A 22,260-nucleotide genomic window follows, 5' to 3' on the forward strand; every position below is an offset into this window, starting at 1 on the left:
CAAACAATAACAACAGAAGTACTTAGTCTAAATTAGTAGCTTAATGAGTAGTATTCAAATGTTAGTCTTTTTTTGTATTTAGTTCATAAAGTTAACATAACAAAAATTTAAGGCATTTGAAATAAAAAATGTTACTTTTCAGGATTCCAACAAAAAAATAGCAAAACTAATTCAGTTCAATTCAAATAATAGCAAAAATAGCAGATATACAAGCTCAAAACGTGTCGTGTTTTATGTGGGTCTTGTACGTAATGTGACCATTCTATTAATTCTATCAGTAATAGGTCAATAACCTCCATATTTGGACACGGTTTCAGCCCAATCCCTGCACCTCCATTGAGACTTCCAATATAAAAGTGAATTCTAAAAAGGAGTGGTTTAGAGATTAGCCTGTTAAGACTTCCAAATGTCTTGTACATGCTGCCAGTATGTCAAAGGAGTAGATCTGAATTTATATATTCCACACGTCATAACCAGACTTCTCTCCTCGGAGATATAAATTATAATAGTCCTCACGTAAATTGGTTGGACACTTAACTGAGGAAATAAGCTCAAACCCAGACATCAATCTCATACAAAAAAAGTTTATTCGACAGTGTGTCCAAGTCACAACAGACCTGATTAAAAAAACAGACAAAAAACAAAACAAAAACAATTGCTACAAACTTCCAAATAACTCAATCTACACAAAGTTTATTCTTAAAAATACATTAACCAGAACACAAAAGTAGCAATAAAAGATAATATATGTTAAGTGGATTCTCGTCATTTTTGTATGATATATAAACAGCCTCAAAATATGTGGAATGGGGGACATGAGTGAGAGGATGAGATTGGGTGGATGAGAATGTATGTGTGTGTGTGTGTAGGTGGTGGTGGGGGGGGTCCAATGTATTTTTTCTAATTGAAAGAATTGTGATGGTCCAGTCAGTGATGCAACAGTCATGTGGGCAGACAAAAAAGGAAAGGGGGTTACTAGAGGTAGCAAAGGGGTATGCCAAGAGGTAGCAGATAGCAAGAGGAAGAATTCTAGTAGAGGTAGCTAGCAGACAAGAAGAGGAAGAGGTAGCCAACAGATACTAACAAGGCAGCCGACACATCCAAGATGTTCAGAAGAAAATGGCATTTCTTAGATGTTGGTTGGTTACCGGCCAATGTGGTTTGTGAGAACAGACACAACATGCTGGGCAGCATTTAATTTCCCACCTTGACTAACAGTGTTAGCGAACAGGGCAAGTAGTTAGTGTTTAAAAAGCAATGTGAACATGGTGCTGTTGGAGTGGGGTGAAAGCGAGGTAGGTTAGCGGGCACTAGGCATTAAAAAGGAGGGGTGGCAGCTAGTGGCTACATCATCAGCACCTAAAAACAGCTAGAAGCCCAGGCCACTGAGCTTTTCATTCACATCTCACTCTTGGTAAAAAAGAGCTTTATGAAGGTCAGGGTGTGGGGGGATTATGCCTGTTTATTTTTGTGTACTTCTTCAGTGCATTGCGGCAGGGTCTGGCTAGGTTGGTGTGTAGGTCGTCTTCAGTGTGAGCATCCAGCTTAGTATACTGCACTTGCATGAGAGCGTGTGTGTGTGTGTGTGTGTGTGTGTGTGTGTGTGTTTTATAGTGACACGCCTGGCTAGCAGAGGCTAGGCGTGGGGAGGATTTGTGAGGTTTCTGGGTGCTCCCCATCCATCGGTGGCCTGACCCATAAGACAGAGGCCAGGGAACAGTCATCAAACACCCCTCTGGCGCACGCACGCACACACGCACAGTCGCTCGCACACACACACACACACACACACACACACACACCTACAGTGTATCATTTTAAGAGGAGCAAGAGGTAGATACTCAATAAGACCAAGAGTGAGGGCCGTCTACATCCCCTCAGATAAGAGTGGGCATGCATGGGTCACAGTCAGTTACAGACCATACACCTCATCTTCTAACTGGCCTTAAGGCCTGACTAGCTCCACCTAGTGTTTGGATAGGGAAGAAGAGCTCTGTGTGTGTGTGTGTGTGTGTGTGTACATGAGGAAAGAGCTACAGTGTAATTTGACATAAGATACATCATCTATAGGGGAAAGGTGAGAAAGGGTCTTATTCAATTCCCTTATCTTGTTTCCTAAAACACTAAATAGTCCTTTACTAGCCAGTATATCAGCATGTATCTGACCTTAACTGGGGAAATAACAGTGTTCTTTACTAGAATAGACGAGGAAAGCAGTTACAGCAACCTCGCCGGTGTGCCCTGAGGAAGTGTGTGTGTGTGTGTGTGTGTGTGTGTGTGTGTGTGTGTGTGTGTGCGCGCGCGAGCGATACAGTTTGGATGACCCTTGCCAATGAGTCCTGAGTGTATGTTTTGTGTGTCTGTGGGAGTTCTTTGAGAGTTGGGGTAGAAAATACCAAGCCAGTAGCAAAGGCCATCATTGGGTCTGAAGTTAAGAGATCTGTGCTTGTGTGTGTGTTTGTGTGCGCGCACAACGTCTTGTACTGTAGTATAAGATTCTGCAGGTTCAGAACCGCATTTCTAGGACCCTATATGGAACTAAAACAAATGCTATTTCAAAATAGATAACTGCTTCTCTCTGGTATGCAACTCGGACAACGCTGACCTGTGCCTGCCTTGTTTACTATTGCCGTCATCTAGGGACCTAGAAACGTTGGCCTAGAAATGTAGTCTTGAAACTGCAGCCTCCTGTACTGCAGAAACATAGCATTGGATGTGGGGGGGGGGGGGGGGGGGGAGGGTTAGTTGTCAGCCACTCGTCCAACAGGGGGAGCAGGAGGGCCCACAGGAGCAGGAGGCATGGCTTCAGGCTGTGCAGGTGCTGGGGCAGGGTCTAAGAAAGAAAATATGCTGCCGTTAGAGACCTCAGCGTCTGGCGCATACAGATTTCATAGATATTGCACTAGGAAAAGCTATACGTAAATTAAATAATAAATAATCAAATTACGATAAGATTTTGTCTTTAAATGACACACACACGTAGGAAGCGTTGTACTAACACATGCCGTTTGGAGCTCCAGGGTGGCGGGGACCCATCATGGGAGGCATGCCGCCAGGCGGGGGGCCGCCAGGGGGTGGCCCAGGCATCATGCGCCCAAGTATGGTCTGCCCTGGTCCCAGTGGTCCTGCATGCCAGAGAAACATCTTATTGTAATTCAGACACCAGGGTTGAGGAGAGCAGGACACAATAGCCACCGGGGTTGAACCGGTTCTGATACTTTTTATTTTACTTTGGTGCCTCTCACCTGTCTGTCCCGTGTGGTGTGGTGCCATGGGGTGGTGCCCCATCGCAGAGAAACCAGCATGCATTGCAGCAACGGGCGGGGGTCCGCCGTGGTGCAAGCCCGGAGGAGGTGGTCCATGGTGGGGACCAGGACCGGCAGGCTGCCCTTGGGCAGCAGCAGCGGCAGCAGCGGCCTGCTGCTCCATCTGCTGACGGGCCTTCATCTCAGCATACTTCAGCTGCTCCATGTGGAAAGCTTGGCGCTCAGTCAGCAGCTGCTGCCTCTGCAGCTCCAACTAGGATCCAGTGAATGAGAATGGAGATAAATATAGATTTAAATATAGGATGAGCTCTAACGGCCATGTGATTCTTTTCCCCCCTGATTAACTGCATTTTCTTTACCTGGCTTTATTGCTGCACAAATATACATGTGGAGATATAATATACTTTCCATCCAAATATAGATTCTTCAGTCAAACAAGCCAAATAAAACAGCTATCACAACAGGAGCAGTGGAATAAGACATCAGAAAGAGGGAACATCAAGGAGAGCAACCCAAGGCTGATTCCAAAACAGCAGGATAGGGGAGAAACTCAAACAGTTTGCCGTTATGTTTGAGAAAAGAGAATGTGTATATATGAGAAAGGGAAAACATATTTCCCCCCCGTTTGTAAAAGGTATGTAAGTTTGTGTGCTTGACAAAGGCGACGTGTGTGTTCAAGTGCTAAGGAGGATAGTGTTTTACAGCCTGTGGTAGTGTGGTAGCATAGCAAGCCTGGCCTCTCTTTCCACCTCTCTCTAGTGTTACAGGGTTTATGTAAAGCAGGGCCTTTTTTTCATGCACTATTTACAGCTGCTAAACTGGGCTACACTCCCGCTGCCTCCACCATGAACAGAGTTTTACACTCTCGCTGCTGTCTCCAAGGACACACACACACACACACACACACACACACACACACACTTACTTCTCTGGACCTTTCACTGAAAACTGCTTAATTTGCATTACAGCTTTTTTTTCTTTTTTCTAGAAAAGTAGCAATAATATGTCCCACTTCTCCGGATTTAGCATGGAACAGGGAAAACGCAGCCTTCCTCCCAACAGCTTGTATTACAAATGTGGGGATCTTTTCCAGACCCTAATTTTATAAAACAAAATTAATCAGTTTGTATTCATTAGGTCTTTACTAGAGGTAACAATGTGCACTGTGACTTACAGCCTCTTTCTCCCGGTCCATGATGGTCTCCAGTTCCTCAAAGTGCCTCAGCTTGATCTCCAACTTCTTCATCTGGGTCTCCACCAGCAGAGCCACCAGGGACTTGATCTTTCTCTCCTCCACTGCTGCCAGATGCTGTAGAGAGGCAGACATTTATAATCTATGTTTCAATCTGGATTTGAATCCAAATGTGAGTTTGATTCAGACGCTGTAAAGACTGAAATCTTTTGTAACATTCTTATTCCCAGTTAGGGGTGAATCTGTGGAACGGCCTGGACAATGTACTAAAAAAAGTGCAGTTCAATCTACACATTTAAAAGAATGTATAAAACATTAACAATATAGTTTACCACCTTAAAATCATAACTGATTAAGTATATACTCATTAAGATATAGTAATGCTAAAACTGTAGAACCTTTATTTTCATGTGCAATTGTGAATTCTGAGTGATCAAATTTGTGTTCTCTTCTTTCTTCTTTTTTTCCTGTATTTTGTTCGTTTGTATTATTTTTCCTCTGTTTGTCTGTTTTCCCCATTTGTTTACTCCCCCCCCCCCCCCAATGTGTGTTACTGTAGATGTATTGTATGTATTATTATTTTTGTTGATGTAAATAGGATAGGCAAAATAAGCCACTGGCTTCAGCCTATACCTTTTTGGTCTAAATACTAAGATATAATGATCAAATGTAATCAATGCAATGTTCCGGTCCTCACTAATATAATACCACCATTTTTAGTCAGTAAAAATACAACATCTACAAGCTTGTAAATCAGCCAATTTTGGCAAAGAGCTTTGCTGTAGAGTGAAAAAAGAAAAAGAAAAAAGTACAGCTGCAACTCGGGTTCGTTTCACTAAGTATAGAGGGTTTAAGTGGTCAACACTGGTGGGCATAGTGCTGTCCAGGGTGGGTGGGACCTCACCTTGGCCTTGGTGGCGGCAGAAGCCAGGGCAGCAGCAGCAGCGGTGGCGATGTTGCCCTCGCCAGCGACATCGAGTTCCAGCTTTTTCCTCTTGTCGTCTCCCTCCTCTGCCGTTCCTTTCTCCTCCTTCTCCGGGTCTGACGTCGACGTCTCCATTGTTTCCTCCTTGTCTTTATCTGACGGGAAGAGAAGCAGGGAGGTTAGCATTGCCATCATAGAGTATGTGTGATAGAGCAGGGAAGAGGAGCAGGGAGGTTAGCATTGGCATCATAGAGTATGTGTGATAGAGCAGAGGTTCCCAAACACGGCTAAGCAGACGGTTGCTGGGCCGCGGGACATGTGCAACCGGTACGTGGACGGTTGCTGGTCCATGGGACATGTGCAACCGGTACGTGGACTGTTGCTGGTCCGCGGGACATGTGCCACCGGTACGCAACAAAAGAGTCCGGGAATTCCAAGATTTCCCAGCTGGTCGGGAATCAATAACCCTTGGCTTTGCGTCACCAGGATCTTCCAAACTGCGGGGATACCACTCGTCCCGTATTTGGAAACTAAAATACGTGTCCCGTAATGAACTGATACAGGACGCACTTTGTATTCCGCATTTCATTTTAAGGTACATATGGAGTACATACAGGATGTGTGATTTATATGTTCTCCTATATGTATGCTGTTGGCGCCGGTGTACCTGCTGCTGCAGTCTTGTCTCCTCCCTCATTGTCTCCCTCCTCGCGCTCAGAGGTCTCAGTGCTCTCCTTCTTCACCTTCTCTCCTCCCTCCACCTTATCCGCCTTCTCTGCAGATTCACTGGGCTTCTCTGCCTCATCCTTAGACTCCGCCTGATGGACAAGCACACACCCACACACAGACGGATGAGACTGATGCACTTTAATAGTTGTAGGAAGGATCATGGTTGTAGATGAGGAGGCATTAAAGTTTGAGAGAAAACAAGAGAGAGAGAGAGAGAGAGAGAGAGAGAGAGAGAGAGAGAGAGAGACACACACATTTGTGTCAAGCTAATGTGTTGTTATGATGAGAAATGAGGGGCATAAAAGCCAGAGTAGAAAATGGGAGACATTAAATATGTAATAGTAACCATACTAGAGCACGCAAAATTAACAAGCGCAATACAGTGCAACACAAAATAATAATATTATTATTATCATGATCATAATCATCATGTAATAATAATTATTATAATCATCATGTATAGGATCAATTCGGTCTTCAGTTCTCAGGAATTTCTTGATGAAGATCGACAGAGATTGAAACATTGAAAGCATCAATAAAAAGTGTTCAGATTTATATCTAATGTTGATCTGTCGTTTATCCAGGACCTGGACTATAGATTGGATCTCTTGATCTCTTTAAAAATAGAGAATGTGGCCAGGGAAGTTTAGGGCATTGTGACCAATAGTCAAAGTTTACTGACCGGCTTGCATTCAATGAGTCACTTTTTGGTCAATCCCGGGAGGAGTATCAATGTGTGGACATTGCTAATAGGTACTAATGATGGAGCTATAAGCTAGTGGAGCATAGTTAATGTTAATGTTAGCTAATGTTTTTACATTACCCCCCCCGGGTCTCCTAAACAATGGAACACAACCCTAATGTGAATGAGTGGAAAATGAATGTGGTAGCGAGGAACATTTGAAGAAAGACAAATGGAGAGGTAAGGCCAGAGATAAGAGAGAGGTAAATGTAAAAGAGAAAGGGGGAAAAAAGCTAGGGCAGGATTCCCAGTCATGTCTCAGGACACTAAAATCAAACTGCATTAGGAGCAACTCACTTCTTATCATTGCAATCAATGTAGTGGTGTCAACTCAAAGGAACACAAAACGTGTCATGATCTGGTGACCCACAATAAAGCCCTTATATTTAGGACACATGAGAGTAGAATTATGATAGCTCAATTAAGATATTTTCTTAGATTCAAGAGATCACAACTGTATTGTGGAAAATGTTGACCAAACAAGTCTGATATTGTATAACTGGATTTGAAATTCTGGGTTTTTGACAGGTTAGGGTCCCTGATAGTGACAGATGGCTCAGTGGAACTCAGATGGAACAGTCTCTTGTGTGGTCTCACCTTATCGCCCTGCTGTGAGTCGGAGTCTGTGTCCGCCTTCTCGGCTTCTACAGGGGTCTCTGGAAGGACAAAGAAGGTCATCAGAAAACACAACAACTCCTCGTCTCACACGATGAAAACGATGTGCATGTGTGGGGTCGTGTTCAACTTAATTGCCACATGCAGTGAGGTATGATGAAATGCTTACTTGGCGTGAGGCTGCCCAAGGCAAAATAAGACAATTATGATCAGCGCACAAGATACTTGCTACATTACAAGGCTTTGGCAGCAATATGTAACATAATATATACTATATAAAAATAGGGCAAGGATAGTTGCTGGTGTTATTACGAGGCATGTAACGATATATCGTATATCGCGATATCTCGATATTATATCCCGACGATATATATCGATTTATTTAAAAAAAAAATCGATTTTCAAAAACAAAAAGAGAAAAAAAAACCTTTCTTTTCTTTTATTTTTAGGGGGGGGCTAGTGTGTGATAAGAAATGTCAGCTGTAATCATATTCCATCATATTCACATGATTTTGGAGAGAAATGAGACAGTAGAGGCCTGGAGAGGGGAGCTGTATATGTGTCTGTGACTGTGCCCAGGTGATGGTCGTTATTGATGCTCATTAATACATCAAGGAAGGCAATTATCTTTGCAATGTAGTTAAATAAAAATTGTGAAAAAATGGGGGAAGATAAATCATTAAAAAAAAATCATTGTGTTGAAAATATCGTGATACGTATCGTATCGTGATACGTATCGTGAGTTGAGTGTATCGTTACATGCCTACTTATTACATAGACATACCATAACCCCATAATTTACCAGCTGATGGCTTAAAAATACACAGTCAAAGTCTATAAGGGAGGGAAATCATGTGAAACCAGTGTCTCAACCCCTGTGTGTTGTGTCCGCGTGCGTGCGTGCACGCATGCCTAACAGTCCATGAGTGTTAAATCGTGTCGTGGGTGCACTTGTGTGTGTTGTGAGTGTTTTAATATTGATCACCTCCTGTGTTGGGTGAGTGCTGAAGTGGGCAGTGAAAGCATTTAAAGCAGCTTATTGATTGCGAATGTGTTTACAGAATGCAGTAATTCAGGTGTAGGCAGATGTTAGAGAGAGAAACTAAAAAGGGGGTGAGAAAGAGAGAGAGAGCTGACCCAGTTTTGAGCCCCTCCTCTCGCCCCATCTGCCACTGCCGTTTTAATCCACCGGTTACCACGGCAGCCAGCCATGGTTAACGTACACATGCACACACATACACATGCACAGTAACTCAAGGCCATGTATAGCTCCCAGTGGCCAAACTGAGACATACATTATGCACAGTAAAACCTTTGTTTGTGTCCAAAAGAAACAAACTAATTAACAAAAACTAGGGTGATAAACATCAGCAGAGAAGACTTAAAAAAGCAAAATTTTGATCAAAAATGAATACATGAAGGTGACTTTTGCCTGCCGTCTGAAAACATCCAGAATGTTCACCATAAAAGGCAGTAACATAGCTCTCTACTGCCTTCCAGGGGCCAGATCCAAGAATACAGATATCAGAAGCTCACAAGTCTTTTATAATCTGTGTTCCCTTACCAAACCAGTGGTACATGCATGCATTGCCTTCGTTCCTTTTTAACCTGCTCGTGTCTTCTCAAGTTTCTGCTATGAAAGTATGAATACAAAATGTTGGATGGAATGTGTTATATAGGGGGAATAATAAATGAAATGACTGACCGGCGGTCTTGTCAGGCTCCTCGGGGGCAGTACCCGCAATGCCACTGCTCTCCAGGCCATAGGCAGGGTCCACCTTGCCAGTGCTCCTGGCAGCCTCCTGCACCTTCTTCACATGTGCCTCCACCAGCTCTGCTGGCACCTCCTCACGTACACGAGAGAACTCCTCTGAAAGAGGGATGAGATTGATCCATCAAATCTTTGAAACTACTACTTAAGCAATGGACTCTCACACAGTGCATGCTAACCGCAATCATACTGTATGCAACTATGATTACAGTAACCATTATTTTGAGAATCAATTAATCCGTCAAAACAATTTGCAAATGATTATGTGATTAATTTAAAACATTGGTTCCCAACCTTTTTATACTAAGTACCACCTCAGAAAATATTTGGCTCTCGCATTTACCAACATAATAAATAACATATTTTATTTTTCAGCTTTAATATACATTTTATTAACCTATAAGACCAAGATTAGTTGGTTATTGATTCTTTCTTTTTTTTATTTTATCAAAGTTTCTTTATTACGGTAATTTTCACATAGAAAATAGCATACAACATTTTTGGAACTTTTTTCTTTTCTTTTTTCCCTCCCCTCTCCCCAGAGTTCCCGCTCTGAAAGAGCCACAACCCCGGTGGTACATGCTCATCACTCACTGCCTTTATCAGCAATCGTTTAATAATTTTTTAATTATTTCGTAATTTGTTTGTTTAATTCTATAATATGGTATGACTGGAATGTCATAAATAAGACATAGGAATAGGAAACAACACACTGACTGATTCTCCATATCCTCACCTAGTGCTGCCTTAGCTGCAGCAGAGGCCACTCTGGGATCCACCACAGAGGCCAGGAAGGCCACAGTGCTCATGACAGGGTTGCCAGACTGACTGAATGGAACCGGCTGGTAGGCCAGTGGTCCCAGTGATGCCTCCGTGCTCTCCAGGTAGGGGTCCTCGATGGGCAGCCGCAAGAAGTGCAGGATGCACTCGTCTTGAGTTCGAGACCCCACGTGCTCCGACACTTTGTTCCAGTCGTCCTTGTACATCTCCAGTGCCTGAAGGGAGTGAAGATAACCACGACATTATGTGATGTGGTGGGCACTTTTCTATAAAAAGGATACCAACAATGTGTTTCGTTTGGGTGGCCCTTGTGCGAAGCAAGTCACTAACCATGTAGAGATATACAGTATATTGTATTAATGCATGGGGGATGAAGCAATGATAGGGGTGAGGTGAGAGAAGAGAATAAAAGGGAAAGGAAGTTGGCGGAAATGGAGAAACAAGACAGATGAAAGATATGTAAGGAGGAAGAGCAGTGGTTATAGATATGTATGTAGAAGTGGTTTCAGAGCTGTGTGGTTATAGATATGTATGTAGAAGTGGTTTCACTGGGTCAGTATTAGGGTTGTGGGACTTACCTCCAGCAGAAGTAGAGTTTCCTGCTCAGTCCATTCCCTTGTGGCGTTTGCACCTTTACTCTGTGGAGACGGACATTAAAACACATCACACCTCTGTTCAACATCACCCCATGTTAAACTCTTTCCGTGCCGACCACTAGATGGTGCTGTTGGCTCAGAGCGGGCGGTTTTCAAGCCGCACAGCCCTATTTTGATGTGAAACCAGCTGATTTGGAGTGCTTCCGGTAACACGGAATCATATCCGGGGCACATGGCAGATGTTTTCGACCTCCTAAAACATGGATGTTTTGTATGATCACCTAGGACGAAATCGAACGAGTCATAGATGAAGGAAAATAATCAATGACGTCACCAAGCGAAGCGTTGCCTGGCGACGATGACGCCATTATAAACTAAGGTCTCGTTCGATCTCGTCCTAGGCGATCTGTGACCATAAATCAATCTCGCTCACAGAAAAGGAGTTAAACAATTATTCATTCATTCAAAGATGTATAAAGGCTCTAAATACGATTGCCTCAAAAAGGGATGTATGACATTTTTACATTCCATTATTCATCCGATGAATCCCCAAATTCCCGTCACTCACTCACTCACACACACACACACACACACACACACACACACACACACACACACAAGTGGGAAAATATTTAAAAGCAAATCTTTACCTTGGAATTTTTCTTTGCATAAAGATCTACGCGCAAGCCAAAGTTCTGCAGGTCAGTGAGCTTGTCTTTGCCTTTCTCTGGGAAGTTGAGCATCTGCTGGTTAGGGGGGATCTAAACAAAAGACAAATGTCATAATCAGCCCATTGTTCTCCATCTCTTCTCTCCCTCTCCTATTCCTTGTTCCATTTCCGTCAGTCTATTCTGAGGTAGTCTTCTCTCCCTCACTCCATCCATATTCCTTTACAGACCTGCCATCGTACTGTGGCTCTGTCTCTTATGTTCTTACCTGTGGTGGTCGGTGGTGCATGGGCATAAGGCCGGAGGGAGTGTCGGCCAGCACATTGAAGTGGGGGGTGGGTGGGGGTCCCATGGGCAAAGGCCGGCTCTCAGAGTCCACCTGGTAGTTCACAAGACCCCACTGCTCCAGGAAGGCATGAACCCTGACAGAGGTGACAGTGTTTGTGTTTAAAAATGTAGTGGCATCATTGTCCAGGCATTGTGACAATAATGCTAATTATGCACGCTTAAAAAGGATTCCTGGCTAATAAGCCTTAAAACATTATCATTTCCCTCTAACTAAAATTACTTACGAGGGACAACTCTCATCGCAAGTTGATGATGCCATTTGTCCTGTGTGGTCCACCCCTATGGAATGCATGTGCTTACACCCTGAGCGCACAGGACGGAGTTCTCCGCCCTATCAATTAGTAACGCCCCAGGACGGAGATTGATCAAAAGGACGGAGATTATTGATATCAAAACCGATCGCATCGCCCCACAGGCTGGGAGAGTCTGTTGCACAACATTCGATGTTGCGCAACAGTGGGACGTCATCGGAAATTGCTAACTTTTGACAGCAACATGTATGAGTTGTGTGGACAAAAGTTCATCCACAGATCAAATGGTATGAGGATGACTAGATAACTAGATTTCCATTTTGGCCAAGTATTCCATTAACATTAGTGAACTCAGAACCTATATGGTACATAGGGCGAGGTAAGGGATTTAAACTCTGTTCCACCAGCTCACCTCATGACTGCACACACATCTCCAGTCAAGTTCCTTCGGCAGGAGGTGGAGGTGAGGTACTCTTGTGGGTTCAGACGGTAGGTGTCTATCATGAAGTTCCGATAGGCCAGGTAGCTGTTATGGGACAGAGTAAAACAACACAGGGGGGGTCATCATGGTGATAGTAATAACAAACCAACGTAGATATCAAAGTAAATATTGAAACTGAATTTAAATTACCCATTTTTAAAATGGACTGCATTTATATAGCAACTTTGTCCATAGCACTTAATGTGTTTCACATTCACACTGCCGGAAGAGGAATCCATGCGATGTACCAACCTGCTCATCAGGAGCATCTAGGGGTTCCATGTCTTGTTCAAGGACACTTTGACACGCAGCCAGGAGGAGCTGGGGATCGAACCGGGAACCTTCCGATTCCAAGATGGCCACTCTACCTCCTGAGCCACTGCCGCTTAAAATGGCTTGTGTGTGTTTGTGTGTGTCCATGATGTCTTGTTTGTTTGCATAGATGTGTGTGCGCGCAACTGCACTAGACTCACATTTCTGGAGATTTTGACTTATTCTTTCCGTTGAAAAACTCGGGTAGGGCTCGCCTCTCAATCTCATGGATACTAGAGGGAAGAATAAAATGACAAATAAAAAACAAATTCTCACACAAAACAAAAGCGATTTGGCAGGTTAAGATCATTATAGCCTTTGGCTGAATATTATGAATAGTTATATTTATAAGGGGTCTGTGTCAAATGAGTTGTTATAGGTCTCCACCCACCAGTTGTAGTCGAACCAGGCAGCGTAGCTGGGAATGATGATGTGGTGCGTTTGTTCCGTCACGTTGTCCTCTCCAGAGTCAATGAGCCGGTTGACCTCGGCCTTGCCCTGCTCCTCATCCTCCTGCCAGAGACAAAACTGAGTCAGGGACATTCTGGAAGGTACCAAACTACTTCTGATTAACCTGAGTCAGGGACATTCTGGAAGGTACCAAACTACTTCTGATTAACCTGAGTCAGGGACATTCTGGAAGGTACCAGACGACTTCTGATTAACCTGAGTCAGGGACATTCTGGAAGGTACCAAACTACTTCTGATTAACCTGAGTCAGGGACATTCTGGAAGGTACCAAACCACTTCTGATTAACCTGAGTCAGGGACATTCTGGAAGGTACCAAACTACTTCTGATTAACCTGAGTCAGGGACATTCTGGAAGGTACCAAAATACTTCTGATTAACCTGAGTCAGGGACATTCTGGAAGGTACCAAACCACTTCTGATTAACCTGAGTCAGGGACATTCTGGAAGGTACCAAACTACTTCTGATTAACCTGAGTCAGGGACATTCTGGAAGGTACCAAACTACTTCTGATTAACCTGAGTCAGGGACATTCTGGAAGGTACCAAACCACTTCTGATTAACCTGAGTCAGGGACATTCTGGAAGGTACCAGACGACTTCTGATTAAAAAGTGATGCTTTACTCACTTTTAGAAAGCCCATCGTGGACTTGCTTTGTGAAATATCAGCTATGTTATATGCCGTTAAATATTCATGACGTTTTGGTGCTTCACTTAAGACCTGACAGTTCTGTGTGTATTGAAATCTTACCTTGCTGAGGGGTAAAAAACAAAAACCTTTAAGATGAAAACAGAAGAAAATAATACATTTAATATTTTACCTTGCCACCTGACAGCACAGAGTCGTCCTCCATATCATCTGGTAAAAAACAAAACATTTCCATTGTTGTTAACGTTATATGACATGGTTCATAACCAATATCTGGAACTTAAGCAGATCAAGCCTGAATTCAAATCAAAAGGCATTTACCCAAATCAGCCACATTCCCTCCTTTCACTGGAGTGTGTTCACTGTCTTTCTTTGAATTCACTGCAGATGAGAAGAAAATAAAATAATTAGGTGAGCAGGCACAGACACAACAGAGCACGGGGAAAAGAATGAACTAACACGGTTTTGTTTGGCAGGGAAGCATTATCTTGCACTCTGGGGTTTCAAGGAAGACAGCAAATTACAAGTTAAGGACGTGGGGATAGATTGGACGGAAAGTGGGACATAACAGATGGGACGTGATCTAGAAAGCGTTTTCACTTTTTTATTTGAGACCTCTTTCAGGGTATATCAAGCTAGAGCCTAGTACTGAACTCTGATTGAACATCCCTGGTGGCCATTTTCATGATTTCTAGGGTGGGACATAGAGGTGACGTGTTTGTGTGTGTGTGTTGACTGCCGTTTCTCAAGCCGAGTGGATTTTTATGTGTCCTTATCCCAGCATATGAAAGATACAATGACACAGACAAGAAAATAATGACAAAGGCCTATTGATGTTTTACCGTTCTTGCCCAGTGTGACCTCCTCCATGCCTGGGACAGAGGAAGGGTCATCCATGTCTTTAGTCAGGTCCTCCTCTGTGTCGTCATCCTCACCTCGGTGGCCGCGGCGCTTCCAGTGCGGGCTTGGGTTACTATAACACAGAAAAAGAGAAAACGAGAAGGATACATGTCAACTCCAAGAGATTCAACAGTCAGTGAAAAATACAGATCAGATAAATATATTTTTTAGATAATCCAGTGATAATCCAGTTGTATGACATGAATGGTAATTACTTTGAGACAAAATACAATAATCAATCCAGTTTATTAAACAGTAATAAAAGTACGTAACATAATTCACTCAGTGAATTATATTTATTTTGGGAGAAGGAATCCCATCCACATATTTATAAAGATATATTATTTATCCCCTCTTGTGATTTATACCATCATATGTGTGTTTAATCACTTGCCAAATAAGAAAGTGACACCCTTACCCCTTCTTGCCTCCCTTCTTGCGGGACTCAGCGGGGGTGGTGGGTGGCGAGGGTGATCGCCTCCTCTTCTTGCCAGCCGAGTTGGCCTTGCGCTCCTTGCGATCGGGTGTACGGGAAGACTGATCAGACAAACCCCACGTGGCACAGAGAGCGAGGGATGGAGGATGGGAGAGACAGAGAAAGAGCCAGAGAATGAGAGAATGGAACGGTTGCACACACGAGGTGGGGATTGAGGGGGAGAGAAGGAGAGCAGGGACGGGAGGAGGGAGGGATGCGGTGGTGGGGAGAAGACGGGAGGTAGGAGAGCGAGGAAAGGATGGGTGACAAACGGACGTGTGGAAAGACATACAGACAGCACCCAATCTACAAGGCATACTCAAGCCTTGTGGACGGAAACTTCAAACACACACACACACACACACACACACACGGCACGCATCTTACCTCTTCCTCCCGAGGGAAGATTCTCTGGCGGAAGCTGACTGGTTTCTTGTTCTCATCCACTTCGTAATCTTCTTCATTCATCCACTCGTTGAAGGCATCTGTATCCTGGACCCACTTAGCATGTACCTGTGAGAGAGTAGACAGGACAGGAGGAGACAGGCAGAATGGAAGAAGACAGGACAGGAGGAGACAGGCAGAATGGAAGAAGACAGGACAGGAGGAGACAGAAGACAGGACAGGAAGAAGGCAGAGAGAGGAGCTCAATCATCCGTGATGATGTCCAACTGCCATTTATACTTTAGGCGTGGTATGACCAAGTATAAATTAACCATTAGCTTATATTAGGGCTGCACAATAATGGCTGACAGGATAATCATGATCATTTCACTTCATACTGTAATCACAATTATTGACCATGATGCTCATGATGTTTTTGTTGTTGCTAATTGTGTGCCACATCTTTGCCGATATGGTATGCAATGGCCTCTGTAGTTCTATTGTGCCTCTGATGTGCCTTAAAGTTGAGTTGGCTACTAAAGTGGCTGAGAGTAAGACATAAAATATGTTTCACTGGGTGGCACAAGAGTATTTATTTGTGTGTCAAATAATATGCTTTCAAAGCAGGGTATTACAGTCAGCACTACATCTGCCCTAAATGTAAACAGGGTTCCCCCTCTTGCAGTATAACTGGTGTGGGCTCACTTTCCAGGGCTTCTCTGAGCTGGGTGAATCTTCTATATCGGCGTCCACTTCGCTGTTGGACACCCAGGTGTCATAACTAGCAAGACAGAATAACAGTCACAGTTTAGTACTGAGCACAGAGTGAATCAATGTACAGAAAAAGTAGTAGACACAGCAAAAAAGCTTACTACCTTCAGATTAACAAAAGCGATCTGATGGGACCCGTGCCTTTTCACTAATACAGTATTTGTGCATTACAAGATTTCATTCCAGCCTTCACTTTCTTCTGACACATACAGTAAGTAGTAGTGCTGCCAACGAATATTCTATATCCGAATATAGGTTCGAATCAAAAATAATAATTAATAACCGAATATATAAAATTAAGGTTCGAATAAAAAATAATAATAAAAAATATTTATTTATTTATTATTATTATTATTAGTTTTCGGTGCCATGGGTAAGCGTTGTGACTTGTGAGCTTGTAGATTAGTTATATTTGCCACGCCGACAACGGCATACATTGAAGAATAAATCAGCTGCCTCGCACATTTCCTAAACAGTAAACACAGACTATACAGCGCAGCGCAACGCAGTTGGGCTGCCTCGTCTCCAGCCATGTTGCCTCAGAATTCTTTAGGGTCACTAATTTGAGCATAACAGCGGAGCACAGGCGCTAGCCAGCTAAAAAGTTTCATAACGTTGGATGAAATGTGGTGCCCCGGCAGCAGCAATGCAGTGTTCTGTTCTGTGAATTAATACTGCCTCCGTGTCTCGTTTTGATAAGGCTGTGTGGTAGGATTGCTCATTTAAGAAAAATGTTTTACTGGAGAAGGGAGAATGTATGCGTTCCGTTCCATCTCAGTTTTCAGCAACACCAATGCGCGGAGAGAGAGAGAGTTGCGCCAGCAATGCGATCTTAAATGTTATGTCTCAGGTTGTATTGGTGTAAAGATAATTATAAAAAAATCCGATTGGCTCGAATTTAAATCCGAAATCCGAATGGCTCGAATTGCTCGAATCCACGTGGGTTTTTAAAACGAATATCCGAATCCAATTTTTGGACAATTACGGCAGCCCTAGTAAGTAGTACATTTAAGGCCAGTCCCTGCTCACCTGTCTGGGTACATGCCCCAGTGGACCAGCACCTGCTTGTCTTTTCGCATGACTGGGCGCAACCACTCGTCTGCAACACACACAAACAGGAACACAGTTACAAATTCAGCCACATTGTAATCCAGGGCTAACTAAAAGGCTGTACTAAAAGACCATGATAATTTACCATCTTCTTGCTGGGAGGGAGAGGGGTAGATGTGGTGGGTGGCCTTCGATTTATCATCGGTGATGGAGCCCTGAAAAGAGAGAAAACAGAAGGGACGCATTGGAGAAAAATAAATGACCAAGCCAATGTAAATAGAGCAGCAGTCCAGACAGTCCTCTCCTGGGTTGGTTGGATTCAGTTAGGAAGCACTCACCTGGTGTCTCTTGATGATATCTTTGAGCTTATTGGTCTGTTTCTGTTCAATGTCCGTTGACAGGTACACAGTGGGCCGAGTCAGACAATTATTCTACAGACAAGAACAACTAGGTTAGCATGGGCGCCACACACACACACACACACACACACACACACACACACACAGTACAACAAAGTATAAATTACATTTATTTTGTATTGTTCATAGCTGTACCTGGACCAGAGTCTTCTCTACATTTAAGAACATCTCCACATTTCTGTCCATTCGAGAAGGGTTCTGTAGATCAAACCGGCGCCTGGTCAAGGAGGACACACAGCAAAAAGATTATACATAAATAGATAACAATTATTAGATGTGGGGGAACCCCTAACATGATTATTGTGATTCTATTTTAAGTTACTAGGTCTTGTTTTGGCTATCAATGACTATGATCTCATATATCTTTGAAATTCTGTGTTATTACTCCTCTAAAAGATTGCTACATCCTTGACCAGCAGAAGCCAAGCTTGATGTAGAACATTTCCTCTGAAACTTCCAAAACACCAACATTTCCAGTGATTTATAATATGACTTTCAGATCTTCCACACGCATGGGAATCCTGTAGGAAGACAGCTACAGTACCACTGTGCAATGATAACCCATTTGTTTATGTCAGGACTCTATACGGGTGCAAGGCAATGGGACAGGTGGTTCTCTAAACTTAAATTGAACCGGCTGGTGTAAAGACCAGACTCACCAGCCCTGCTCGCTCTTGAACTTGTAGGCGGAGCCAAGGATGTGACAGAGAGCTCCAGCTGCTTTGAAATCCAGGAACGTCTTGGCCTAAAGGAGGAGAGGGAGACATTTGGCAGAGTATGACAGTGTACCTAATACACACACACACACACACACACACACACACACACACACACAGACAGACAGACAGAAAGACAGACAGACAGACACAGAGAGACAGAGAGGCAGGCAGTATGATACTACCGGTAGGTGGATGCACTTGTATAAAGAGAGGGCAAAGGCATTATGATACTAAGTGGATGCACTTGCATTAATATTGTTTAATCTGCTTACTATGATTTGCACTTGTAAGTCACACTGGATAAGAGCATCTGCTAAATGCCTACATTTTAACACAAATTTAAAACTTTGAAAGGCTGGAGGATTTGGGGCAAGTAAGGAATGATTGGCCTTAAACATGATGCTTTAGGTAACATTTTGTGTGTCATTTTGTGTGTGTGTGTGTGTGTGTGTGTGTGTCCGTCCTCACAGGTAGTTTGGTGAGGGCAGGGTTGTTGACTCTGCGCCCGAAGGAGTCTTCCTGGAACTGCAGCAGCTGCACAACCAGGCCAGCCAGGGACTTACTGGAGGGGGAGTCATTCTGGACATACTGGAACAAGACAAACCACAGCGTTGACAGAGCAGTCACAGTTATCGTTCATATTAAGGGTGAAATCTGATAGAGATGTATGATGGAACATCAGACATGTTATATTACAATTTACACATGGGGGGTTTCAGGATGTTATGGGGTTAATGATTATTTAGTGCATATTTCTGTCTTTTCCGTTTAGTTGATAGCAGGGTGGCACGATATGGCAATAACAACAATGACCTATTGGATGTTGTGATGGTAGTATGGCATAACACACACCGTATGAAAGTCTTCCATTTAGTGGTGGATATTGCTTGCAATCTCACAATAGATAATGTATCATTCATGATACAGAGGCCACGATTATCGATTATACGTTTGTTGTTTATTCAAAATAATGACCATGTTGCACAAATAATGAAACACTTTCAGGCCCACAGAGATCTAAACATCCTAACAAGGGGTCTGGGAATGGAGTTCATTGCAACTTGCAATGAACTCCCAAAATTATAAAAGCCCCCCCCCCCCCCCCGGCTTTGATAACGTTAAACAGAGGTAAGTTTGGCAACACTTCGTCACCCAGATAATTCATGCTGTTTATTGCCTTATCGATACAGCAGCCTCTCGATCGATTCACCAATCGCAATGCACCACACTACTTCCATTCACATTTTCATCCACATTATTCATTTTGTGTTGATTATGTAGCTTTGGCAATCCTCTCTATTTATGTTTACACCACGAGGCATGTCACATGTGAGATTGGAATGCAGTGGATTGCATGTGGGATAAGGTCTGCAATACTGGCAAATTGCAGCACTTTGTAGTCTGCATATTGTACAAGTTCATATTGCAATTAAAGTTTCAAAAACGATATACATCATGCAGATCTAGTGGTCAGATAAGTTAGGCCTGTCACAATTATTACATAATAGTCTACAATTTAGGCATTTAGCAGGCGCTCTTAATCCAGAGCGATTTACAGTAATCATTCAAGAACTGTAACTGTCCAAGCAATTATTTGAGATAATCACAATTATTTCATTATCATCTTCATAATCGTTTTCCATGTTGAAACTTTTTCATACTTTAAAAAAAGCTGAAAAAGCTGATCTACAAGCTTACCAAGTATAAATAATAATGAACATGTCAGTAATTTATTTGTATATTTCAGGTATTTACACAGAAATGTATTCTTTATTCATAATGTTCCAATGTTAAATGCCCAAAACACAATTAAATCGTTAATCACAATTATTTGTGTGACAATAGTCAACTGTGACAGCCCTACTTGCCAGATATTGGTCCTTGCATGTCAACGCTCTCTCTGATGTTAAGACCACGAGTGAATTTCACAGGAAGCATTACGCCTGCAGTCAGTGCAGTCACATTATATCACCATTCATTTCATTCAGACAAATCTTGGATGGTGACTGGTTAAAACGTTAAATGTTCGCAGTCTCAGTATTTTTCTACCAAAGCAGTTATAATCCATTTCTCTTGTACAGAACACTGAGTTGAAATGCCCCGTCTATGACAGCTCTATCATCTGTCTATGACACTAGAATCTAGTGACACACACACACACACACACACACACACACCTTCTGTGGAACGACAATCACATTGTGCGTTTTGCTTGGCTAATTTACAGCCTAATTTTACTTGTTATTATAAATATCCAATGATAACTACCGGTATTTGAACAATGTGCCATTCTTCAATCATGCAAAAGTATCGCTTGAACATTATTACATTCAAATAAAGTATTTGAGTGTGTGAAGTTTACTATCAAAGCAGTAAAAGAGTACTGAGTACATTGCATTCTTTGTTTGACAAGGCAGCAACACCGCCTTGCGCGCACTGTGTGAGAAGCTTTGTTGACAATAACAGTAGCGCCTGAAGATCCAGACGCTTCTTCCATGAGAAATCCAGCTACAGGTGTTTTCTCTACACTTCGTTCAAGTCATGTAAGCCAATTGTTTAACGCCGATAACAACAGTTGTTTAAAGTTATATGCATTCGGGTCCCACCACGAGTACCTCCATTAGTTTTGTTCGGTACTCAGTCAATATGCTACTGGCTGCCACGAAGATACAAATTCATAATTTATTGACAAGAAAGTTCAGATAAATTTAGCTTACCAACCAGACACTGTGTAGATACATTCATTTAGCTGTAAACATTGCCCCACATAATGAATATCCATCTACTGATTGGCTCGTTGTTTAGCTATGTGTTAGCAAAATGCTAGCAGGGTTCAGCCGGATCTATCTTCGAAAAGTCCCCCCAATTCCGTGGCAGGTATTTGCCTGCGTGCGGACACGTGTTTGGTACAAAAACACAACACAGAACCTGCCCGTACGGCTGGATGAATAACAACCTGCAATCGTCTGATCAGACTATCCTACGACCAGCTAAAAGCTAGCATCCCATTGTGCACGGGGGGACGCGGGCCTTCATTGAAATCAATGCTAGTGCAAGGCAAGCCTGCAGACCTTTTTGTAGTGCTTCCCGATCCACAGCCGCACGGTCTCCAGCTGAGACACAGTCTCCGAGCTCTCCCAGAATTTAGAGGACGGGCCACCGTCTTTCTTTCGTCCCACCGCGGTGCTGCCGCCGAGTGGGCCGGCCGCCGGTCCCCCCGAGCCCGTTCCGCCTGCTGTGGCTGCCGTTGTCGCCATTGTGTTTCGTCCACTGCGTTGTCTTTCTCCTCCACGGCGTCCCTCACCGTGCAAGTTTTCGAATGGTACTGCGCAGCCGCAAACATGTCGATCGCGGAGTCGTACGTCTGGCAGCGCGAGATCGGCTCTGCGCGAGATTACCTATAACACGTGGTTCTCGGTGCGGGCCCGGTCCCTTTACTCATAGAATTAATCAATATATATATAATATAATATTTTATAGTACTACTCTGCCTTTACTACTAAGCCAAGGCCGGTCCCCTAACTAATATGTCGAGGAATCAAATACAAATTTAACCAAATGGGTTCATTGTTCCACTTTTCCCGTGGCCTACAGATCACTAAAATACATTGTGTGAAAATCTTTTTCATAAGCTCCCATGATCATTTGCAGTTTGAAGAAATATCAAATAATTCATATTTCTTTCATATAAAGAATATTTGACTATCCTTTCCTTGTTTCATTATTTCTCTATTCTTTCTCTAACAC

At 43.1% G+C, this 22,260-nt stretch overlaps 1 protein-coding gene across 1 annotated transcript; it reads right to left on the bottom strand.

Moving 5' to 3' along the window:
- Window positions 1-568: 568 nt before the first annotated feature.
- smarcc1a (SWI/SNF related BAF chromatin remodeling complex subunit C1a) lies at window positions 569-21,819 on the bottom strand. Its single transcript, XM_080769023.1, has 28 exons — window positions 21,585-21,819; window positions 18,982-19,101; window positions 18,454-18,539; window positions 17,930-18,011; window positions 17,714-17,806; window positions 17,521-17,590; window positions 17,355-17,424; window positions 16,260-16,335; window positions 15,558-15,683; window positions 15,114-15,232; window positions 14,638-14,768; window positions 14,117-14,176; window positions 13,968-14,005; window positions 13,068-13,189; window positions 12,838-12,909; window positions 12,296-12,409; window positions 11,553-11,706; window positions 11,267-11,377; window positions 10,599-10,658; window positions 9,977-10,235; window positions 9,175-9,339; window positions 7,452-7,510; window positions 6,051-6,201; window positions 5,363-5,538; window positions 4,441-4,575; window positions 3,246-3,519; window positions 3,000-3,125; window positions 569-2,833 (listed from the first exon to the last, which is right to left on the bottom strand). The coding sequence occupies exons 1-28, from the start codon at window positions 21,768-21,770 to the stop codon at window positions 2,742-2,744; spliced, it is 3,327 nt and encodes a 1,108-aa protein (XP_080625149.1). The 5' UTR covers window positions 21,771-21,819; the 3' UTR covers window positions 569-2,741.
- Between the last annotated feature and the right edge of the window lie 441 nt (window positions 21,820-22,260).

This window comes from Protomyctophum bolini (genome assembly GCF_963924005.1).
Source record: "Protomyctophum bolini genome assembly, chromosome: 7".
NCBI classification, from domain to species: Eukaryota; Metazoa; Chordata; class Actinopteri; order Myctophiformes; family Myctophidae; genus Protomyctophum; species Protomyctophum bolini.

What these genes read in the sequence shown, in the direction of transcription:
- smarcc1a (XM_080769023.1), bottom strand. Translation starts at nt 21,770, where the DNA reads ATGGCGACAACGGCAGCCACAGCAGGCGGAACGGGCTCGGGGGGACCG. An exon ending in CTGCCCTCACCAAACTACCT is followed by an intron (nt 18,540 to 18,981) that starts GTGAGGACGGAC and finishes CTCCTCCTTTAG; the next exon opens with GCCAAGACGTTCCTGGATTT. An exon ending in TTCAAGAGCGAGCAGGGCTG is followed by an intron (nt 18,012 to 18,453) that starts GTGAGTCTGGTC and finishes CTCCTTGACCAG; the next exon opens with GCGCCGGTTTGATCTACAGA.